Source organism: Pteropus alecto, unplaced genomic scaffold (genome assembly GCF_000325575.1).
Source record: "Pteropus alecto unplaced genomic scaffold, ASM32557v1 scaffold98, whole genome shotgun sequence".
In the NCBI taxonomy this organism is placed as follows: domain Eukaryota; kingdom Metazoa; phylum Chordata; class Mammalia; order Chiroptera; family Pteropodidae; genus Pteropus; species Pteropus alecto.
Genome location: NW_006443570.1, coordinates 1,022,885 through 1,043,089, shown reverse-complemented (window position 1 = coordinate 1,043,089; position 20,205 = coordinate 1,022,885). Strand labels below are relative to the sequence as shown.

At 46.6% G+C, this 20,205-nt stretch overlaps 1 protein-coding gene across 1 annotated transcript; it reads left to right on the top strand.

Annotated features, from left to right (window-relative positions):
- Positions 1–14,913: 14,913 nt before the first annotated feature.
- On the top strand, positions 14,914–17,502 carry EIF1 (eukaryotic translation initiation factor 1). Its single transcript, XM_006924635.2, has 4 exons — positions 14,914–15,101; positions 15,814–15,977; positions 16,110–16,211; positions 16,653–17,502. The coding sequence occupies exons 1-4, from the start codon at positions 15,071–15,073 to the stop codon at positions 16,695–16,697; spliced, it is 342 nt and encodes a 113-aa protein (XP_006924697.1). The 5' UTR covers positions 14,914–15,070; the 3' UTR covers positions 16,698–17,502.
- The last annotated feature ends 2,703 nt before the right edge of the window (positions 17,503–20,205 follow it).

The window sequence follows — 20,205 nt, the reverse complement described above, 5'->3', positions numbered from 1 at the left end:
TCCTGCCCCCATGACCACCCTACACCTCATTACAGCCTCACCGGCTGTTCCCTGGCAGAGGCAGTCTCAGGGCAGGTGGGAGGGCATTCTGGAACCAGGCTCTGGGTACAAATCCCAGCTCATCCTTTTACTGGCTGTGTGATCTTGGGCCCAGTACTTAACCTCTCTGAACCTCTGCTCTGTAAAAGAGACATAACACTGCTCACCTCAGGGTTGGTACCAGTGAGAGGGATGGTGGTGGCAAGTCCTCGACTCCTTGGTGCTCCCCCAACGCCCCGGGCTGACCTCTGTCACTTGGATCGTGGGTGTTGATTATCAGGACGTGTTCCTTCCAGTACACTTGTGGGTGCTTAATTCAGTCTTAGCTGAGTTAATGAATGATTACTGTGGGGATTACAGGCAAACCCATAGTTGCCACTAGGGACACAGTCCAGCAATTGCAAATGGCGACAATAACCCCAGCTCCCCAACCTAGCCAGCAGTACCCTCGCCCCCACTGCATCCCAGGAGAACCTGCCGAAGCCTAAAGCTCTGGAAGACCAACCCAACCCGGTGGGATAAGGAGCTGGAGAGAAACCAAGACAAGGACCTGCGCGCTCGCGCGCCCTCTGCTGGACAGTCCCGGCGCCGCCCCCAGTAGACCTCCGCCACCACGTTCCATGAGAAGCCTCGCCTTGAGAAAGGCTCAACTTTGGGGCAGTCCAGCCCCTTCCCCACACAACCCCTCGCCCAAGGAAGCCCCAGGCCGTCCCTGGCCGTCCACGGACATCTTTGTCCTTCCTCTCTCCTCTCTCCTGCTCCCTTGGCAAATATACATCAGGCATTCCTAAATCCCCACCTTTTCTTCCCTGCTTTCTCAGTTTGTCTCAAAGTTAGAATTGTCAAATGTTGGAGTAGGAAAGGATACTACTATTAATAACAATTATCGCTACCGCTGACTAGGCACCTGTAATTTGCCAGGCCTGGTTACCTTACAATCTTCCACCATCCAGGAAATGCAGCCCCTCCCTCCACAGGTGGGCAGCGGCAGCTGGACTGTGAAGGACCTTGCTCAAGGTCACAGGGCAGGAATTTCAAAAAACCTGGTGTTTTTAATCTGCCTGAATGGGGGTCCTCCTGCCTCAATTGGGGGACAAGTGGGCCTTGAGGTGGGTCAGGGCCTTCTGCAGCTCCAGGAACCCCACTTCGCCCCTCTTCTGGGCCACACAGAATCCCAGAAAGGGAGAGAATGTGGTGAGCGGCAGCCATCATTTTTGCCTTCATGAAAACTGCAGGGGTGCTGAGAAAGGACAGGAAGATAAATATTCACGGGCAGTTGCCCCAGCCGAACTCTGTGATGGCCCTTTCTTGGTACACCAACGACACTTGCCCAAGGCAGTAGTGCGGAACCAGGACCCAAACCTGCCAACTCCCTGCACAGCGTTTCTTCCACCACTCCTAGGTCTCTCTTGGAAAAGAGACCTTGAGAGGAGGTGGCTCAGGAAGCACAAGCACACACAGGCCGCCAGCTGGTGCCCCTACCCTAGAGAAAGGACCCTCCTCCAAATACGTCCAAGGAATCGGGTTGCCTATTAGGACTTTGGCCGCTGAGAAGGTGGGAGGATTGTGGAGCCTCACCTCTGTCCGGAAGCCTGGTCTCTGCTGCCATCTTGTGGCCATAGAAGGAAATGCGCCTTTCCCGCAGCTCAGCTTTTGGCAGGAAATTAGAACACTTGGATTGAGGAAAAGTGGACACTGCGCGGGGGCTACGGGGTATATAGAAAGGAACAAGGCACAGCCCATGCCTTGAAGGAGCTTACAGTCCAGCAGGGTGGCCACCCCAAAACTCAACACCAGATCCCCACCAGAATAGTCGGTCATGAAAAGTTTCAAAAGATGAAGGGAGCATGAGCTAGAGAACGCTGGGGAAAGGCGTCAGGCAGCAAGTGATGTTGATGCTGGACGCTGGGGCAGGCGGAGATGAAAGAAGATCCCACCGCTCCAGGCGGTGGGACCACCCTGAGCAATGGGAGTCAGCAAAGATCTTTGAGCAAAGGCACAGGCTTGACCTGGGTCTCTTCAGGAAAAGAGCATAATAGCTGTAGGGGAGGGAAGTGGACAGGGCAAATGGGAGACGTTTCGGGGCAACAGAGAAGGTGCTGGGGAAAGAGAAGGAGGAAGGCTAGGCAGTGCTAACGGAGGGACTGCTGGCAGAGCCAGGCGAGTCAGGCGAAGAAGAAGAGGAGGACTTGGGTCTGAGTTGCTATCAGGACACTCTGGTGAAGACATCCTTCAGGCAACTAGAAACAAATTAATCAAAGCGAAAGCAGTAGCGATAACTCACATGTGTACAGACTTCATAGTCAGTGAAGCATTTTAACACCTGCATGCCTTCGACTAGTATTTATGGAGCCCCTATTATGTGCCAGTCTCTTTGGGATACATAGGTAAACGGTGTTAGGTTCCAGTGGGGGAAACTGGCATTAACTAACATCCCTAATAAATAAGTGAAGTACGTGGTGTACCAGAAAGTTCTGTGGGGGGAAAGGGAACAGTAATTCAGGGAAAGGAATGTGGGAGGACTGGGCCAGAGGCTGCAATTTAAAATAGTGGTCAGGGAAAGGCCTCACTCAGTACAAAGGAGACATTTAAGTAAAACCTTGAGATGGAAGGGAAGCAGGATATGCCACCCCAAAATATGGTACTTTGGCGTGGTGATTATTTGGAGCTATAGGCACTCGAAAAACAGCAAATGCAGAGAAAGCCTTTCTCTAACCTCCCCTTTTCTGCCTAAAGACTGAGATTCCAGAAGGAGCTCAGCTGATGGAATTCCCCTCCCCAGGAGGGACTTTCATCATCGGGAAGACTGACCGCCACAGGAGTGTAGATTAGAAGTAGCTTCCACAGCCAAACATAGTCACTCTCATACCTCCCAGCTATTCTTCTAATGGGCCATTCATCCTCCTTCTTAAAAATTGTTTACTCTCCCCTAAGAGGCCTACATTCTCCCTCCCTTTCCCCATTATGATGGCATTTAAACCTGAATTCTAAACCACCTGGGAAGTTACTCATTCTTCCTGGGTCTCCCTCATGTGTACACGAGGTATGCATGTTAATAAATGCGTTTTTCTCCTGTTAATCTGTCTTTTATTACAGAGGTCTCAGCCAAGAACTAAGAAGAGTAAAAGGAAAAATATTTTTTCTCCTCTACAAGACTTCAGGAAAGACAGGCATGTGAATATCTGGAAGAAGCTTCCAGACCACAAAGTGGGAGCATTTCCGACATGTTCTAGACCCAGCAAAGGAGTTGGTGTGGCTGGGGTGAGGGTGGAGGGTAGAGTAGTTGCGATGAGCTGAGAGAGGAATTTGGGGTAACAGGCCTCAGTGAACGTGAGATTGGCAAAGGTTGAGAGAGAGCTATTTCAGGCTATTGCAATAATCCAGGCCGTAGATGATGGTGGCTTGGTCCTGGGCGGGAGCCAAGGCATGGTGAGCAGTGGTTGGATTCTGGATATACTGTGCAGAAAGCCCCACGGTTTCCTAATCCATTGCATGCGGGGTAGGAGAGAAAAGAAGGGTGCTGTCTCCGGAGAGATGGAGCTGCCATCGGCCACGACGGGAAGGCTCTGGTCCGGGTGGGTAGGGGAGATTAGGGCATGCTAGACTTGGGGTGTTTACTAAACATCACAGAGGGGCTACACGTGTGTTAATTTCATTCAGCCCTCATGGTAACCACGTACCCACCTGTGCGAATATGTGTTTTATTGTGGCAAAATAAACATAACATAAAATCTACCATTTTAAGCATTTTAAGTGTACAATTCAGTGGCATTGAGTACCTTCACATTGTTGTGCTACCATCACCACCATCCATCTTCAGAACCTTTTCATCATCTGAAACTGAAACTCTGTACCCATTAAACAATAACTCCTCTGTCTCCCCTCACCCAGCCGCTGGCAACCACCGCTCTACTTTCTGTTTCTACGACCTTGACCACATAACTGGAATCGTTCAGTATTTGTCTTTTTATGTCTGGCTTATTTCACTCAGCACCATGTGTTCAAGGTTACTCCATGTTGCTGCATGTGTCAGAATTTCATTCCTTTTTAAGGCTGAATAATATTCCATTGTATGTATAGACCACATTTTTGTTGGTTGGTTTGTTTACCCAATCATCCTTCCATGGACATTTGGGCTTTTCCCACTTTTTGGTTTTTATGAATAATGCTGCTATGAACATGGGTGTACAAATATGTGTTTATGCCCCTGCTTTTAATTATTTTGGATCTATATCCAGAAGCGGAATTGTGGGTCATATGGTAATTCTATGTTTCGTTTTTTGAGAAATTGCTGTACTGTTTCCCAACCCTGTTTGTTTTTCTCCCACTTTTACACAGGAGGAACTGAGAATCAGACAGGTGAAGATTCTCATAAGAGGTGGCAGAGCCTTGACCCCAAAAATGTCTCTGGTTCTCTGGGCCACTGTGATTCTGTCACCCCCTCCAGAGGCAGACCTGGAAATAGACACCTGTAAGAACTGAACTGAGCCCAGGTGCAATTTAGGAGTCATCTTCATAGAGCTGGTGGGGAACAAGGTTGCTGCCAAGTAAGCAAGGGGCAGAAGTTTGGGTCCTTGTAGAAAGAGAAAGATGGGAAGCCCATAGAGAAAGCAAAGGGAAACTACCTGTCAATATAGCCAGTAGTTATCAGGCCAGGCCCTCTGCAAGCCAATTACAGCTTACTAGGAGCTGTGTGACCTTGGACTGGTTACTTAACTCTTCTGAGCCTTAGTCTCCCTGTCTATAAAATGGTGATAATAAAAGTACCTGCTTCTTTGGGTTGATGTGATGATTAAATGTGACAAATGGGATTTGTAAAGCCCTTAGCAGAACTCTGAGAGAGTGTCACAGAAGCTCAGGGAGGGAAGAGTATGAGAAGTCGCTGGGAAAGGGCAGGTGGGGACCCTTCTCTGCCCGGCTGCTGGAGGAACTGTGAACCAATTTGTCTCTGGAGAGCAATTTGGCAAACACCTTAAAGATATGCTTATGTATTGACCCAGAAGAATCACTCGAAAGAATTTATCCTAAGAAATATATGTTGAATTATCCACAAGGACATTCATCCAGTGTTGATGAGAACCGAGGACTGTAGGCAATTTAGATGCCCCAGAAAAGATTAGTAACATTATTCATGTGACATTCAGACAAATTGCACAGCCATTAAAACATTGCTGCAGGATGCTGTTTATAAATATAGAAAGAGGCTGAAGATATCTATTTGTCACTCTTTTATTATGGATATTTTAGAACATATACCAAAGTAGAAAAAAATGACATAATAGACCCCTATGCACCCACCACCCAAAGTCAACAATTATCAACTCATGGATCATCTTGATATGTACCCTCTCCACATCCTTCGTCCTGCCACATATTAATTTCAAACAAATCCCAAGCATCATGCCATTCCATACATAATATTTCAGTATGTAGTTAGCAAAGAAAAGCTTTTTCTTTAACATAACCACATGCAATTATCACCCTAAAATAATTAACAATAATTTCCTAATAAAGAAAAATCATTTCTCTACTCACAACACTTCTGACACCAAATGTGTGATTTTCCACACCAAACAATTCTGACACTAACTACCCAAAGTTAGCTCAGACCCCACAGGCTCAGCCCCACAAGACTGCCCTCCACTTCAGATGTCAATTACAAGTAGTGGGTCCCCAGGTTGCCACAGGTCTGTCTGGCTTGGCTACAAATCGGGGGTTCTCACAGCCCCCTCCTCAGATTCAATCATCAGCTATAAGTCTCACAGAATTCAGGGAAACACTTTACTTACTATTACTGGTTTATTATAAAGGAGATTATGAAATAGGATCCAGATGAACAGCCATATGGACAGGTACATAGTGCAAGGTCTGGCAGGGTCCCAAGTTCACGAGCTTCTGTTCCCATAGAGTTGAGGTGTACCACCCTCCTGGCATATGGATGTGTTCATCAACCTGGAAGCTTCACAGAACCCTATTGGTTAAAGATTTGTTTGGAGGTTCCATTACATAGTTACGATTGATTAAGTCATTGGCCATTAGTAGCTAACACTATCTCCTGCTTCTCTCCCTTCCCCAGGGAGGTTGGTGCTAGGATTGAAAGTTCCAACCATCTAAGCCATGGTTGGTTCCTCTAACCCCAGGCTCCATCCTGGTGTTAGAAGCTTTCGAGGGCCTGTCTCCACCAGTCATCTCATTAGCAAACAAAAAGACACTCTTATCACTCCAGAGATTCTAAGGATTTAAGAGGCTCTTGCATCAAGAACCAATGACTAAGACTAAATATTATAATAAAAGATGCTCTTAGCACCCCCCTCACTCAGGAAATTACACAGATCTTAGGAGCCCTGTACCAGGAACTGGGGGCAGAGACCAAATATATATTTCTTATGATATCACAATATCGCACTTAATATATTCAAATTTCTGGTCCACATTTAAATTTCTAACTCTCTTACAAATGACAATTTTTTGAAAATTCAGATCTATAGAGAGTCCACACACAGCAAATAGGTGTATGTTTCTTAAGTCTTCTGAACTTAAGTCTTTTGAACCGTCTCTCTTCTTTTTCTTCCCACGATTTCTTCGTTGTAGTAAAGATCATTGGTCCCGTAAAGTTTTCAGTCTGAAGTTAGAAGATTACATTCCCGTGGTTGTAGTTTAACATGCTCCTCCGTCCTCTGCCTTGCCTGAAACTTGCTACTTTAGACCTAAAGTCAGGTTCGGGGTTTCCTCCTCCTTTCAGCAAGGGCGATTCCTAGGTGGTACTGTTTCTCTTTCGGTGACTTTAGCAGCCATTGATGATCCACACCCAGGTCCACTCATGTATTAGGGGTTGCAAAACGGCAATGTTCTAATTGTATCATTCCTTCTTCGTTAGTAATTTGGAATACTTCTAGAAAGAGAATCATGCCCTCTGCCCCCCACACTCACATCTACGGTTTGGTTCCATTAAGAAAGTTCCTACAAGAAAGGCAAGGACAATAATTTCCTTTTATTTACCAGTTTTCAAAGTAGTGAGATAATTTCCTAGCATCCTCCAAAGTTGACTAATAAGGGTTTTCTTTAATCTATATAAACTCGTGAATTCAAACAACCCGTTGACTCAAAATCGCACTCAGGCCGTGGGACCTCCCTGTAGGCTCCTGTAGACAGTTCCTGTGGGCCTGGGCTGCTATGCAGGATGCTCTCAGACCCTCAGAAGCACACCCACCACTCTGGCCAGTGTCCAAGCCCAGGCTCTTAACCTACAGAAGGACTAACGACACCTGCGTTGTCAGGATTCCATGGGGCCGGAGTGGGAAACACTCCACAGAGCATTTAGCAGGTGGTGGGTGTTTCTTGACTGTTAATTTCACAAAATGAAAAACGTTTTCGCCGAAGAGTGAACCCTCATGTGAACTATGGACTTTGGGTGATTGTGATGTGTCAGTGTAAGTCCACCAAATGTACCACATGCACCATTCTGGTGGGGGATGTTGATGGGGGCAGGGGGACACTATACATGCATGTGGGCAGGGGGTATATGAGAAATCTCTGTACCTGCCTCTCAATTTTGCTGTAAATCTAAAAGTGCTCTAAAAAATAAAGTCTGGTTTTTTGTTTGTTTGTTTGTTTAATTATTACCCTGAATTCCTCATAGGAAGAGTCCTATCTATGGGTTGAGGACACAGCTGCTGAGCTGTTTGGGGCAAAGGAAGAGGTCAGCATCCTCGTCATGCTCAGGTGGTCACTAACTGGAGGAGTGTCAGCTTGGGCCAGGCAAGTGAAAAGGGAGAACTTCACCTTCTGGGTGGTAGAATGCTCACCCCCACCCAGGAAGAGACCCAGTTTGGGTAGGTGGAGGTTTGAGAAGCCACTGGGGAGGGAATGCGCGTATGACCACCATCCAACTGGGAGCAGGGAACAATTCACGAGCTCATGGCAGAGTAAATTGCTCAGAACCAGAGGCTGGAGGAGGGAGCAGGATACCAGGAAATACGGTGGATGTTGGTGAGGCTTGGGGAGACGGCCATGCGTGTGACTGTGGATTTGCCACGTTGTGAAAGGGACCCGCTCTGCAGTCTGGACTCGTCTAGTGTAGAGCTGTCCAGTGGGCATAGGGTGCATGCTGCCTACGTAACTAAATTTCCTAGGAGCCACATTTTCCAAAAAGAAAACAGGTGAGATATTTTAATAATATATTTTATTTAACCCAATATATCCAAAATATTTCAATAAGTAATCAATATAAAAATTGAGATATCTTACAATTTTTTTTTCATGCTATCTTTGAAGCTTCGCGTATACTTTATACTTAGAGCCCGAGGCTGCTGTGGACCTTTGGGAACGTGGGTGGGTGCAGGGGAGAGCAGAGGCCACCTAGAGAGGTGGATACCTCCAGGTGACACAGGCTTGGAGCAGGAGCTACTCACTGAAGAGAGCTGAGCTCGGAGTGCTGGGGGATGGGTGTAGAGCTGTGGCTGAATGGGGCCACCAGTGGCGTCGGGGAATACCAGCCGTGCCCTGAGAAGTGGTGAAGAGTGGGGGTGTGCTAGCTCAGGACAAGTGTACACCCTGTCACACTCACTGCAGCCTCAGTGAATGTCTGGTTTTAGAGGAAAGGAAGGGGTGAGAGCTGACCATGGCTCAAAGCCCTCCAAGGCCCCAGCCACCCGAGCCACGCCCAGCCTCCTGGAGGAGGCCTGCCACCACCTCTGCCCTCCGCCCTCCCCTCACCTCTCTCATGCTCACTCCCCTACTCCTCACTTCCCAGAATATTTAGTTCAACCTACCTGCTCTTTCCCAGTTGATGGGAGAGTTCTTCAAGTCCATGGGAAGGACTTGAGCCTTACTACACAGACTTGCCGGTGGGTGCACGCAGAGGCCTTTCTGGAGATGGTCGTTATATGAGTTATATTAGCTTTTTACAAAATAAAAATAGAATGAAAGGAGGTTGGAGGGGCTGTGGTCTCAGTCCCAGGCAGAATGCCCTTCGCAAACGCATCTGTCAGCTTCTTCTGGGAGAGGGGCCAGGCCTAAACTGATTCCCATACAACCATCCAAGGCTCTTCCCTCCATCTGAAATGTCCACCCATCCCCCACTTAGGGGATTCCAACTCCAGTCCTCATCAGAATGCAGGGCCCTCTGTGCACCTGTGCCTGGCACTTCCAGCGTGGGAAGCTTTGCTAGGCTGTGAGCCCCTTGTGAAGGCAGGTGCCAGGCCTGGCTCTTCGCTTCCTCCACAAGCTCAGGTTGCACTTTACCACCCCCACCATCCCCCACCCCCCCCCAACCACAGCAACTGTGAGGGGGAGGGGAAACAGGAACTCTGGCCTTTATCCCCCTGCCTAAGCAAGGCTGCCTCTCCCTCATCCCATCTACAGGAGCTCCCGCAGGACTCCGCAGAGGAGGAGGCAGGGGAGGAGGGGAAGGAGTGAGGAGCGGGATGGAGGAGGCAGATGCTCCGCCAGCCAAAAGGCAAAGAGGAACTGAGCAGAAGTCCCCACCTTGGGCTGACAGAAGTGAGTCCCTAGCAAGGGGAAGAAACTGTGAGAACAAGACGAAAGCCTGGCTGGGGTGGGGGGTGGGGGGCTGGAAGCCGGTAAAGTGTAACTGACATACACGCAAAAACACACTAGCATTAAGGGTCCAGCTCGATGAATTTTTACCACCTGGATCAAGATCAAGATCATTTCCAGTACCCCATAGGTTCCCTCATGTTGAAGGGGTGATGCATTGCCAGCAGAAACCCACTGAGTAGAAACCAGCTGATGACTAACATGCATATTTCATAATAACCCCATGTGATCTGGGGCAGAGCTGAGCAAACCCGGGTGTGCCTCCCTTCCCAAGTGGTAAGAACAGCACCTTCATTTTCTGGGAACGTCTTTGTGCCAGAAGGAGAGGAGAAGCATGTACTAGTCCAGTCATTTACATACATGGGTGATAGCATCCAAATAAAGAATGCAAGAAACATCACATTTATTTGACTTTCTTTAAATCAAGTTAAATCCTATGCCAGTTAACATCCTGGCTGTTAACGTGGCTGCCCAGAAATCCCATCGTGAATGTTACAGGGGATCCAGCGTTCCCCAGGATTCTCTCTAGATCACAGGGCTTTGGGAGCTTGGACCAGATCATCCATCTACCCTGGGAGATTCTGCTGCTTCCATAAGTTTGGGGCCCTGGGGAATCTTATGCAGGCCAAGTCCCCAGGTATCTCACACAGCCATACCCTTGTCACCTCCCAAAGAGATCACATGGAGAGGCTCCCACTCTGTCCCATCTCCACTCTGAGAGACTCGCCCCTGTCCCCTGCTGCTCTCAGAAGCTCCTTCTCTCCCTTCCCCTCTGGGAATTTAGCACAACTTAGTGATTTGATAATGTTACATTTTTATCCTGTCACACATATTCTCCTCTTTAAATCACCTTAAAAAGCCTATGAGAATCATTAATCCTTTATACAGATGAAAAAACGAAGGCTGGGAGAGACTGAGTCACTCAGGCAGGAAGAGGGGGAAGTGACACTCAGCTTCAGGTATGCCACAGTCTGCGCTCTATACCCTACCCCTGGATGCCGAGGCCAGGACCCCCAAACTAGGAGAGCAGTCATGAATAAGACAATATTAACAGAGGGCACAGACGTCACTTTCAGACAAATTCATTCTGGCTCCATCATTACTCCACAAGCTCCCAGGGCTGGAACAATCTCCACGCTGGATGGTGGTCTCCTACAGACCTCCTTTGAAATGCTCCCAACCTGAATATGTGCACAGACCTTCAAATTTTAGACCGGGAAAGGCCTTAGAAATTACCTAGTCCTCTTTTTTTGGAAGATGAAACAGAGCCCTGAGAGATGAACAGGCTAGAGAATGTGGCTTACCTAGCCACCCTCCCTGCCCTGTGCCAGGAAGCCAGACCCAGCAGCTCCCTTTGGAGCCAAGTCAGACCTCTGAAAAAGAATGTTTCTCCATCTTCTGCCCCAGGACTCTCTAAGAGGGTGGCAGAGGTTACAGCCTGGAGCCATTCCTAGTAACTGAGCACCTACAATGTATGTCTGCGTGTTCATTCAGCAAAGATGGAGCATCTACTGTGCGCAGGGTACCTACTGCACATATCCAGAATAGAATTCACAGCCTAGCAGGGAGACAAAGGAAGAGGCAGGGCCAGATTCATGAGTGTCAAGGTAAGAACATCCAAACCGGTAGAGAATTTTTATGAGTTTATTTGAGCCAAACTGATGACATGGCTGAGAAGCAAGATCTCAAATGCTCTGGAGAATGACAGTTTTGCAGTTCTTTTTATACATTTGGAATTAAGGAGGAGAAAGAAATTGGGGGAAATCTCTATGATTAGATTACAGAACAGTTAACAAGATTAATTAACAAGGTGCTCCCTTGAGGGTGGACACATCTCCAAGGGGTCTGAAAAAGAGGTTTACTCTGGCATTTCAAAGGTGTGTTAGCCTACACGCACAAGAACACGGACAGGACTTGCTTAAGATAAACCTTTTGCTAAAGAAGTTATAGAGGCGTGACTTCCCACCATGACCTGCAGTTAGGAATTTAGGATCAGATCACCCTGTGAGATTACTTTTGGTCACTGACTTTATCGGATTTATTACATAGCCCCTTTTTCATTCATATGAGCATGCAACCCATACAGTCACACAGGACCCCATGCATAGAAGGTCCTGTGCTTGGTTTAGGCTCTGCTGTCACTGTCTTAAGATTCCTAACCATTTTTAAACAAAAGCATCCACATTTTCATTTTGTATTGGGTCCAGCAAATTAGATAGCCAGTCCAAGAAATGGGTAACCAAAATGAAGTGTGATAAATGCCAAAATAGTGAGGGCACAAAACAGGACTTCAGTCTTCTCAGAAGAACAGATAATCTCAGCTGAGTCCTGAAGGATGAATGGGAAATGCCACATGAAGATGTTGACAAAAATTCCAAAAGAAATTAAAAGAGAGTTTTATTCATATATGATTTGCTACTCAGGGACACGGACCTTGCTATGAACTGAAGACATGTTCCAGAATGGAAGGGCTAGGGCTAGGCTTTTAAAGGCAGAAGTTGCAAGGAGCTGATTATCGAAGAGATGGGTTGCTAGGGGAAACAAGACCACAAACTTACATCATTCATTTTCTGATTGGTGGGGGCAACTGGACCTTTCAACAGTCGGCTGACCCAGTGGTCAGCAAGTGGGGCTGTGATACAAAAACAATAGGTAACATATAATGAGGTATTTGTCAATGTCCTAGTTCTGGTTCAGGCTTGTAGAACAAAAGCTTTTGGGTTACTTATCAACAGAAATCAAACAGCACAGAGAGACTGTTCAGTCTGCCGGGAGTTTCCAAGTCCAAGGAGCAGAGTCATCCTCTGTACGCCGTCTGAGTTCAAACCAAATGTTGGGCCACAAAGTAGGATATTAGAGATCTTATATGTCCTCAAAGAGGAGGGAAGAATGTACCAAGCATAAGGAGAACATGCACAAACACCCTGAGATGAGAAAACTCGAGCTTCATGGAGTTGTGATGGCATAGAATGTGGAGTGGCAACGGACCAGGAGCCCGACAGGAGGACTAGGACCAAGGAAAGCCAAGGCGAAAGGGAGGGGCTCATCCTATTGGACATCAAGACCTTGTGTAAAGCTCCTATAATTAAGAGAGTGTGGCTTATAGATAAACCAGTGGAACAGAACAGACTCCAAAAAGGAACACACACATACAGAAACCCAATAATTATGATAACCAAGGCACAATGAATCAGTGGGGCAAAATGCATGATTCGATAAAATGATGCTGGGACAATTGGCAATCCTCACTGGAAAACAAAATTAGACCCCTTCTCGCACCACACACACACACACACACACAAAATAAATTCCAGGTGGCTTAAAGACCTAGGAGCGAAAAGCGAAGCTTTAAGACTCTCAAAAGGAAATACAGAATATCTTTATAAATTTGAGACAGAGAAAGGATTTTTTAAATATGACACAGGATCTTTTCCTAACAAGTAAGACTGATAAACTGGACCACATTATTGTTCTAAATTTTCATACAGCAAAATATGTGTGCACACCTGAAAGGATAGCCCTGCCTCATTCACTCTCCCCCACACCTCTTTCAAGCACATCCATGTCTGTGAGGATAGAGGTTCCCAGGTAGAGGGCAGGGTGGGTCCTCAGCATCTCATACCCAGATAGAATTGAGACTGGGATGCCCATGACTTCTAGCCATGGTTCCCCTTTTCCTGATATCAAGGAAGCCAAATTATTAATCAAAAGATTACTTAGTAAATACAGACTCAAAACAAACTGTTGAGTCCATCTAGCTTTTCCTGTCTCAGGGTTTTCATCCTGCAGGGTCTTACTTCATTTATTAATTCAATTATTGGCAATCTTTAAAAATCAAGATTTTTAATGAACATCTCAATTTCCAGGTTCTATTGAAAAAGATCTAGCACAACGGGCTGCAGGTGAATAGCCAATGCAGCCTCTAACTCTCAACCCAGCCCCCACCACAATCAACTACATCACGCTTTATTGTCTTCATGCCTTTATCTTACCTGCCTGGACCCTGGAGGCCCTGGAGTCTAAAACCACTCTATTTACCCCCGCAACTGAGAGCATTTCAATTAATAAATTGAAAGAGCAAGAAAAGTTAACTGTTTTGAAGGACATCGTTCATCTTCTATCTGGGAAGGCTCTATCCCACACAATTTGTATGACACAAAGGGCACCCTTCAGGTGCCTGAATTCTTCTCCAGCGCCCAGAATCAGTTACTCTCCCTTAAACTCTTACTTAATGAGCTGGCATTCTTTCATTAGATTATCTAAATGACAAATTTAGAGATTAACCCATTTGTAAGTTAGATGCATCTAATATCATTATGATAATCTAATTTATAAAGTTAAGGTTGTCTATATATATACATATACATATAATAAATGGGGCCACTTTAAAATGGAGCCAGAGCTACCATGCCAGAGGAACTGCCTTACACATCTTGCACCTCAAACCTTGGAATGTTAAAAAAGGACAAAATAATCTTTGGACTGGGCCTAAGGAAACACTGTGTCCCAAAGACTGTTTGCAAAGATACGAAGAAAGCAATTATTATGACTACTAAACTGAAAAGTAACATCACTAGTTATGTTATCTGCACCAATACAAATGCCTTCCTTTTAATGATGTAACTATTCCTCTTCCTCATAAATATCCGATGCCTTTGTCTCATAACTGGAGTATCATTTGGGCTTCTGCGTGAATTAATGATTCCCAAATAGCTATTCTTATTGATCTCAAAATGAATGCTCCTTGCCTCTCACTTGGAAAGGCAATTTTATTTTTAGGTTAACAAAGTTTTGGTTATATTATTGTATGTTGATTAAAGTGCGGCCCTAAATCCGTAAAGATAGAGGGAGTTAAGTGGATAACTAGGTTGGGTATGAGATAGTGGGAATTTGTCCTGTTTTGGAGGGCTCAGCATCCTAACACCCTCTAAGGACCGCCAACCTACTCCATAAAAATCCTTCCTGGATTTATTGCAGGTAGGGTTGCAACAGGGTCAAGTAAATGGAACATGCCAGAGAACATATTGCGCAGGCGCATCCGAAACCTTCCGCCACTTTTCCGCGCAGCTGACACCTTCCTTCCGCACTGCGCAGGCGCTTAGACGAACCAAGGTTTCCCTCCCCCTTCCACCTCCCCTGAGCCAAAGGACGCCCTACCGCAGCAATGAGTTCCTGCGCAAGCGCTGTCCCGCGTTCTGTCCCCAAACCAATTGGAAGCGGCGGTGCCCGGGCGCGGGGGGCACGACGCCGTGGGCGGGGTCTGGACGTGAGGACAGCGCGCTGGCGTCACAGGGGCGGCTATATAAGTGAATACAGGCACCGCCCCTCCGCCCCAGTCACTGAGCCGCCGCCGAGGACTCAGCAGCCTCCCCCTTGAGCCCCCTCGCTTCCCGACGCTCCGTCCCCCCTGCCCGCCTTCTCCCGCCGCCGCCTTCCGCAGGCCGTTTCCACCGAGGAAAAGGAATCGTATCGTATGTCCGCTATCCAGAACCTCCACTCTTTCGGTAAGCTACGGAAAGGTCCGACGGGGGGAACGGCCGGGGTGGGGTGGCGCGGCGATCTAGGCCCGGAGACGGGGCCTAGAAAGCTGCCAAGCGGTCTGGCCCTTCGTAAATGTGGGCGGAGGGAAGGTGTCTGGCCTTGCGAGCAGTGGGGACAGGGCCTAGGCCCTGGGGTCGGCCTCTGAGCGTGACCGGAAGGCTAGGGCGAGAGGTCAGCCTTTGGGCGGGCCCGGTGTCTCGGGTGGCGCATTTACTAATGGCTCCAGGGCCACCGCGGGCCACACCCGCCCCCTCCCGCCACTCCTGCGTCACGTCCGTTACGTCACCGCCGCTGTCACGGAGCCGGGAGGGGGAGGCGGCACCAGCCCTAAGTGACAAACGCGCGCGCCAATGGGGCGGGAAATTGGCCCCGCCTCGGAGCTCGGGTTCCGGCCGGTTGCATCAGCCGAGTAGGGCGCTGTCTGCCAGCCCTGGCTCCCTCCACACGTGATCGGCTTCCGAGGGCGGGCCCAGGGCAGGAGGCCCAGACTTTCTACGGGGCTGGGGAAGCCAGCCGTCCCAGACTGACCTGTTTGTGGAGAGCCAGCAAAGGACATATCTGACCTGGCCCAGGTCTAGGCGATTTCAGTATTAGTTTCTGCACGTAAAAGATCCAGTGGGAGGGTAACAGTGGCATCTGAGCCACAACAGTTCTAAACTTGACCTTTCTTTGTAGACCCCTTTGCTGATGCAAGTAAGGGTGATGATCTGCTTCCTGCTGGCACTGAGGATTATATCCATATAAGAATTCAACAGAGAAACGGCAGGAAGACCCTTACTACTGTCCAAGGGATCGCTGATGATTACGATAAAAAGAAACTAGTGAAGGCGTTTAAGAAGGTAGGTCTTAATTGTAGGAAATTCACATTTTACATACCCACATGGTAGTGGTGCATTCTTTCCCAAAAAGGATTATTAGTGCATGGGTGCCGTTGCTTGACCTAATTTGTTTTGCTTCCTTCGTGCTTGCAGAAATTTGCCTGCAATGGTACTGTAATTGAGCATCCAGAATATGGAGAAGTAATTCAGCTACAGGGTGACCAGCGCAAGAACATATGCCAGTTCCTCGTAGAGGTGAGTTCAGTCACTTGATGATGATGCATTTGAACCTCTTCCCTGGCTAATGTGTAATTCTCCCTAGTCTATTCAATTTCTTCTAGAAGTTCTCATTTTGTAAAGCCGAGCAAAAACAGTTGAGTTTTAAAGTACATAGATGAATGTATTTCCAAAAACAGAAGGGACTTTCCTGCTTTAAGTTTACTGCTTGTATGGATCTACTGATTGCAAAAATAAAACAGGATGTCTGGTTGGCTATTCCTCCCACGTGCTAAAATTCTCTCACATCATTGGTTCTTAACTGGGTTTCCTGAGCGGATAACCACTGTGCTCCTGGTGGTTGAGATGTGCATCTTGGCTTTTGGACTTCCCTTGCCCGGTGTAGAAGCAGAAAGAATTATTGGCGTCAGAATTGGAGACTTTAACTCTCTTTAAAACTTTGCCCTTTTTTCTTTGCAGATTGGTCTGGCTAAGGACGACCAGCTGAAGGTTCATGGGTTTTAAGTGCTTTTTGGCTCACTGAAGCTTAAGTGAGGATTTCCTTGCAATGAGTAGAATTTCCCTTCTGTCCCTTGTCACAAGTTTAAAAACCTCACAGCTTGTATAATGTAACCATTTGGGGTCTGCTTTTAACTTGGACTAGTGTAACTCCTTCATGCAATAAACTGAAAAGAGCCATGCTGTCTAGTCTTGAAGTCCCTCATTTAAACAGAGGTCAAGCAGTAGGCACCCGGCAGTGTCCAGCCTGAAACAAAGCAATAACGTGATGTTTCGGCCAAGCTCAGAGCCCCAAGATCACAGATGGCTATGTCCAGCCAGAAGCTCCTCGGCTCTCCCTCTACAGAATTCCCTGCCCTAAGAGAATGTCACCACCTGAACAGCCTTCGGTGAAGCTTGAGAGAGGATGGGGTAAGGCAGCAACAGCAGCTGTGCCACTAGAGGGAGCCTCCAGTAGTCAAAGATCCCTTGGTGTCTCCAATCTGACCAGGTGGGTGGAGCTTCAGGCAGTCACCTTCCCGCTGTTGAGGTGATAAGGACACCTGGCTTGCCACCAAGGTGTTTTTGATAAGAAATGTCCTAACCGATGTCCAAACACAGAATGTGAGGCCAACCTTCTATCAGAGTTAAACTTTTGACAAGGGAACAAGTTTCAAACTGATGTGTCATGTAGCTAGCTGTAGAGCTTGCAGTTTACTAGCAAGAGCTGCCCAATGCCATGTGAAGTAACAGATTTTTGGTTTTTTCCCTTCAGTTTTAATGTTATGTAATGTATTTAAACCCTTATTTAAATAAAACTTGTTTTCAGAAACACCTGAGTTATAGATTCTATTTTATGTATAGTCAGTTGTATGTGTGAAGGAACTACAGAAATGGACAGTGGAGGATCCATCTGCACTCACAGCTTCTCATCTGGGGCCTCAATGAACGTCTGGGCCAAAAACCTTTAGTGAGCAATTATGTCAAGGTCTTCTTGGGTCCATTAATCCTGTGAAAATACTGTAATTCTTCCAGCATGTAGATCATAAACATCCTCATTTCAGGTAATGAAATACAGGCTTCAAACTGCTAAGAAAGGTCATGAGGAATCAACATTTTTCCTATCTGTTTTCATCCTGTTTTGTAGATGGTTGAGGTGTGGAGCATGGCTGGTGAAAGGCTAAGCCAGTGGCAATTGCCTTGAAAATAGGAGGACTCTAACCCTGGTAGAGGCTTATGACACAAGGTCTTATTTAACATGGAAGAGCTTACCGCTCGACTCCAACCAGTGACATTGTTCAGAACTTTTAGGTGACACTTAAATCAGATTTGACTATAACGAAAGGACCTTTACTCATAGAGGAACTTCTAGAAGCAGTTCTGGAGACCAAACTCAGAAGACAACGAGAAAATAGGATGAACTGGAGGGAATCGTGCTGCAGGTAGATATGCAGGTCCTGTGCTAGGCTGTTAACATCTCTTGTGCGTTTTAATCTCCAGTTCTTTGGGATGATTCTAAAGTAAGCTAGCAAGATCTATTAAATCAGCTGTCTGGAACTAACCAAAATTATCTGAACATGTGACAGGAGGTTCGTGAACACCTTAATCCAATTGCTATGACTTGGGTGTATCTCGGGCCTGAAATAACAACTAGTTGAGTCCGTTTGATGAGAAAATGAGATGTAGAAATTCCCAAGGCTAAGAAGTGATAGTGCCTCATCTAGAAGTCCCTGTCTCTTCTTTCCACCAGAATACCTACCTATACCTTTACAATTTAAATAGCCCACGTTGCAAAGATTGAGGCCTTGGTACATGAAGTACAGTGTGCTGCAGATCACGGCACACGAAAGTGAGCCAAGCAAGCAGACACCCTGACAGGGCATAAGACCAGCACACAGCCTTGACATGCGGCAGAAAGGGTCCAAAGGATCTCAAGAATTGGGTGATCCCCAGCTCTACCCATACCCAGGGAGTCAGGGAAGGCTTCATAAAGATGCCATCTGAGCAGGGAATTCAGGCTGAGAGGAGTCGGCCCAGAGGTGGAAGCACCCAGTGTGTATGAGGACCCTAAAGTAGGACCATTTGGCTGGAACAAAGGTCTTGCATAGAGTGGAAATAGTACAGTACTGTCTACTATGCCAGGCCCGTGCCAAGTGCTTAAAGTGTACATCCACCATTTAACAGTTGGGACTCTAGCCCCATGGTAAAACTGATTCAGAGGGGTAACAAGTTTGCCAGCAAGTAGGTGAGAGAACAGAGTAGAAGAAAATGACAGCTGGAGAGTTGGTGTGAGATCAGAGTGGGCTGTGGCACAAGCTAAGATGATTCTTCCCTTCTCCCTTCCCCCATTTCCTCCCCTCTCAGTCTTCCTGCCCCACCCCAGGCATCAGCAGCCCTCCTGCTGCCCAGGCCGCCATCTGTAATGGACAAGCAAGGACAACCAAAGTTTCTTAAAATGGTGTTAAATGCTTAAAATGGTGTTTATTAAAATACCATTTAAGACAAAATGAAAAGCAGCTAAAACTACACAGGAATTTACAAAAACTAAACCCTATTCAAATTGCTGTAAACTCTAGAAGAAACACTATATCTGTGAACTGAACATTCTACCAGGTAGCTGTACCCTTGACCCCTTTTCCTCACAATCCGTGACAAGTGGCATCAGTGTCAAAACAGTGTACTATTCACAAGGCTTTGAAATTACAACTTAGTCATTTTTTTTTTTCAGGTGTTATGCATTATTTGAAAATTAGCATAATCTGAGGTTTTGGTAATTTCTTCACTCTTAAACGCTAATTCAAATATTTATAAAATGCACTGTTCTTGGGGACTTTGTTAAAAATTCAGAGTGTCAACCCCACCCAGGACAGTTTGGCTGAACAGTGCCCAGATTCCACCTGTTTTTCAAGGGCTTACAGAAATGTCTGAGAACTAAAAAGAAATGTATCATCTCTAAAATTTGACCCCAAAACTGCAAAATAATGAATAAGTGCTTAGCATTATAAAAGGTAACATTGGCAATGACCGCAAAATAATTCTTACCTATATATGTAAACATAATCAAGTTCTAGAGAAGAACAATAATTTTTAACAATTTGTAAAATGTATAAACACCTTTTCAAAAATGTAAAAAAAAATACGTTTGGCCTGTAAGTGCATTTTTTTTTTCATCTGGTATGAGGTGTGACCCAGCCTCTGAGGCTAGAATGCCTGGCCTGCCAACTCCAGGAAATGGCTGTGCCTTTAGAACCAGAGATTCTGATCCAGAAGCCCTGATGTGGGCCCATGAACCAGCCTTTTTAACCAGCATCAGCCAATTTCTGCAGGAACCACACTTGGGGAAATAGTGCTGTGGGTAATGGGGAGCTACTGGGGAAACATCAAGAGAAAAACATTATCAGAGCTAAACTCAAGGGAAAGTAGTATTGTATTTAAGATGGTTTGAAAAGGGGGTGGCCAAGGGTCAAAACCTGGTTACCAGCACCTGAGATCCCCAAACCTTGGGACTATGAGATTTCATGCATAATGTACATAT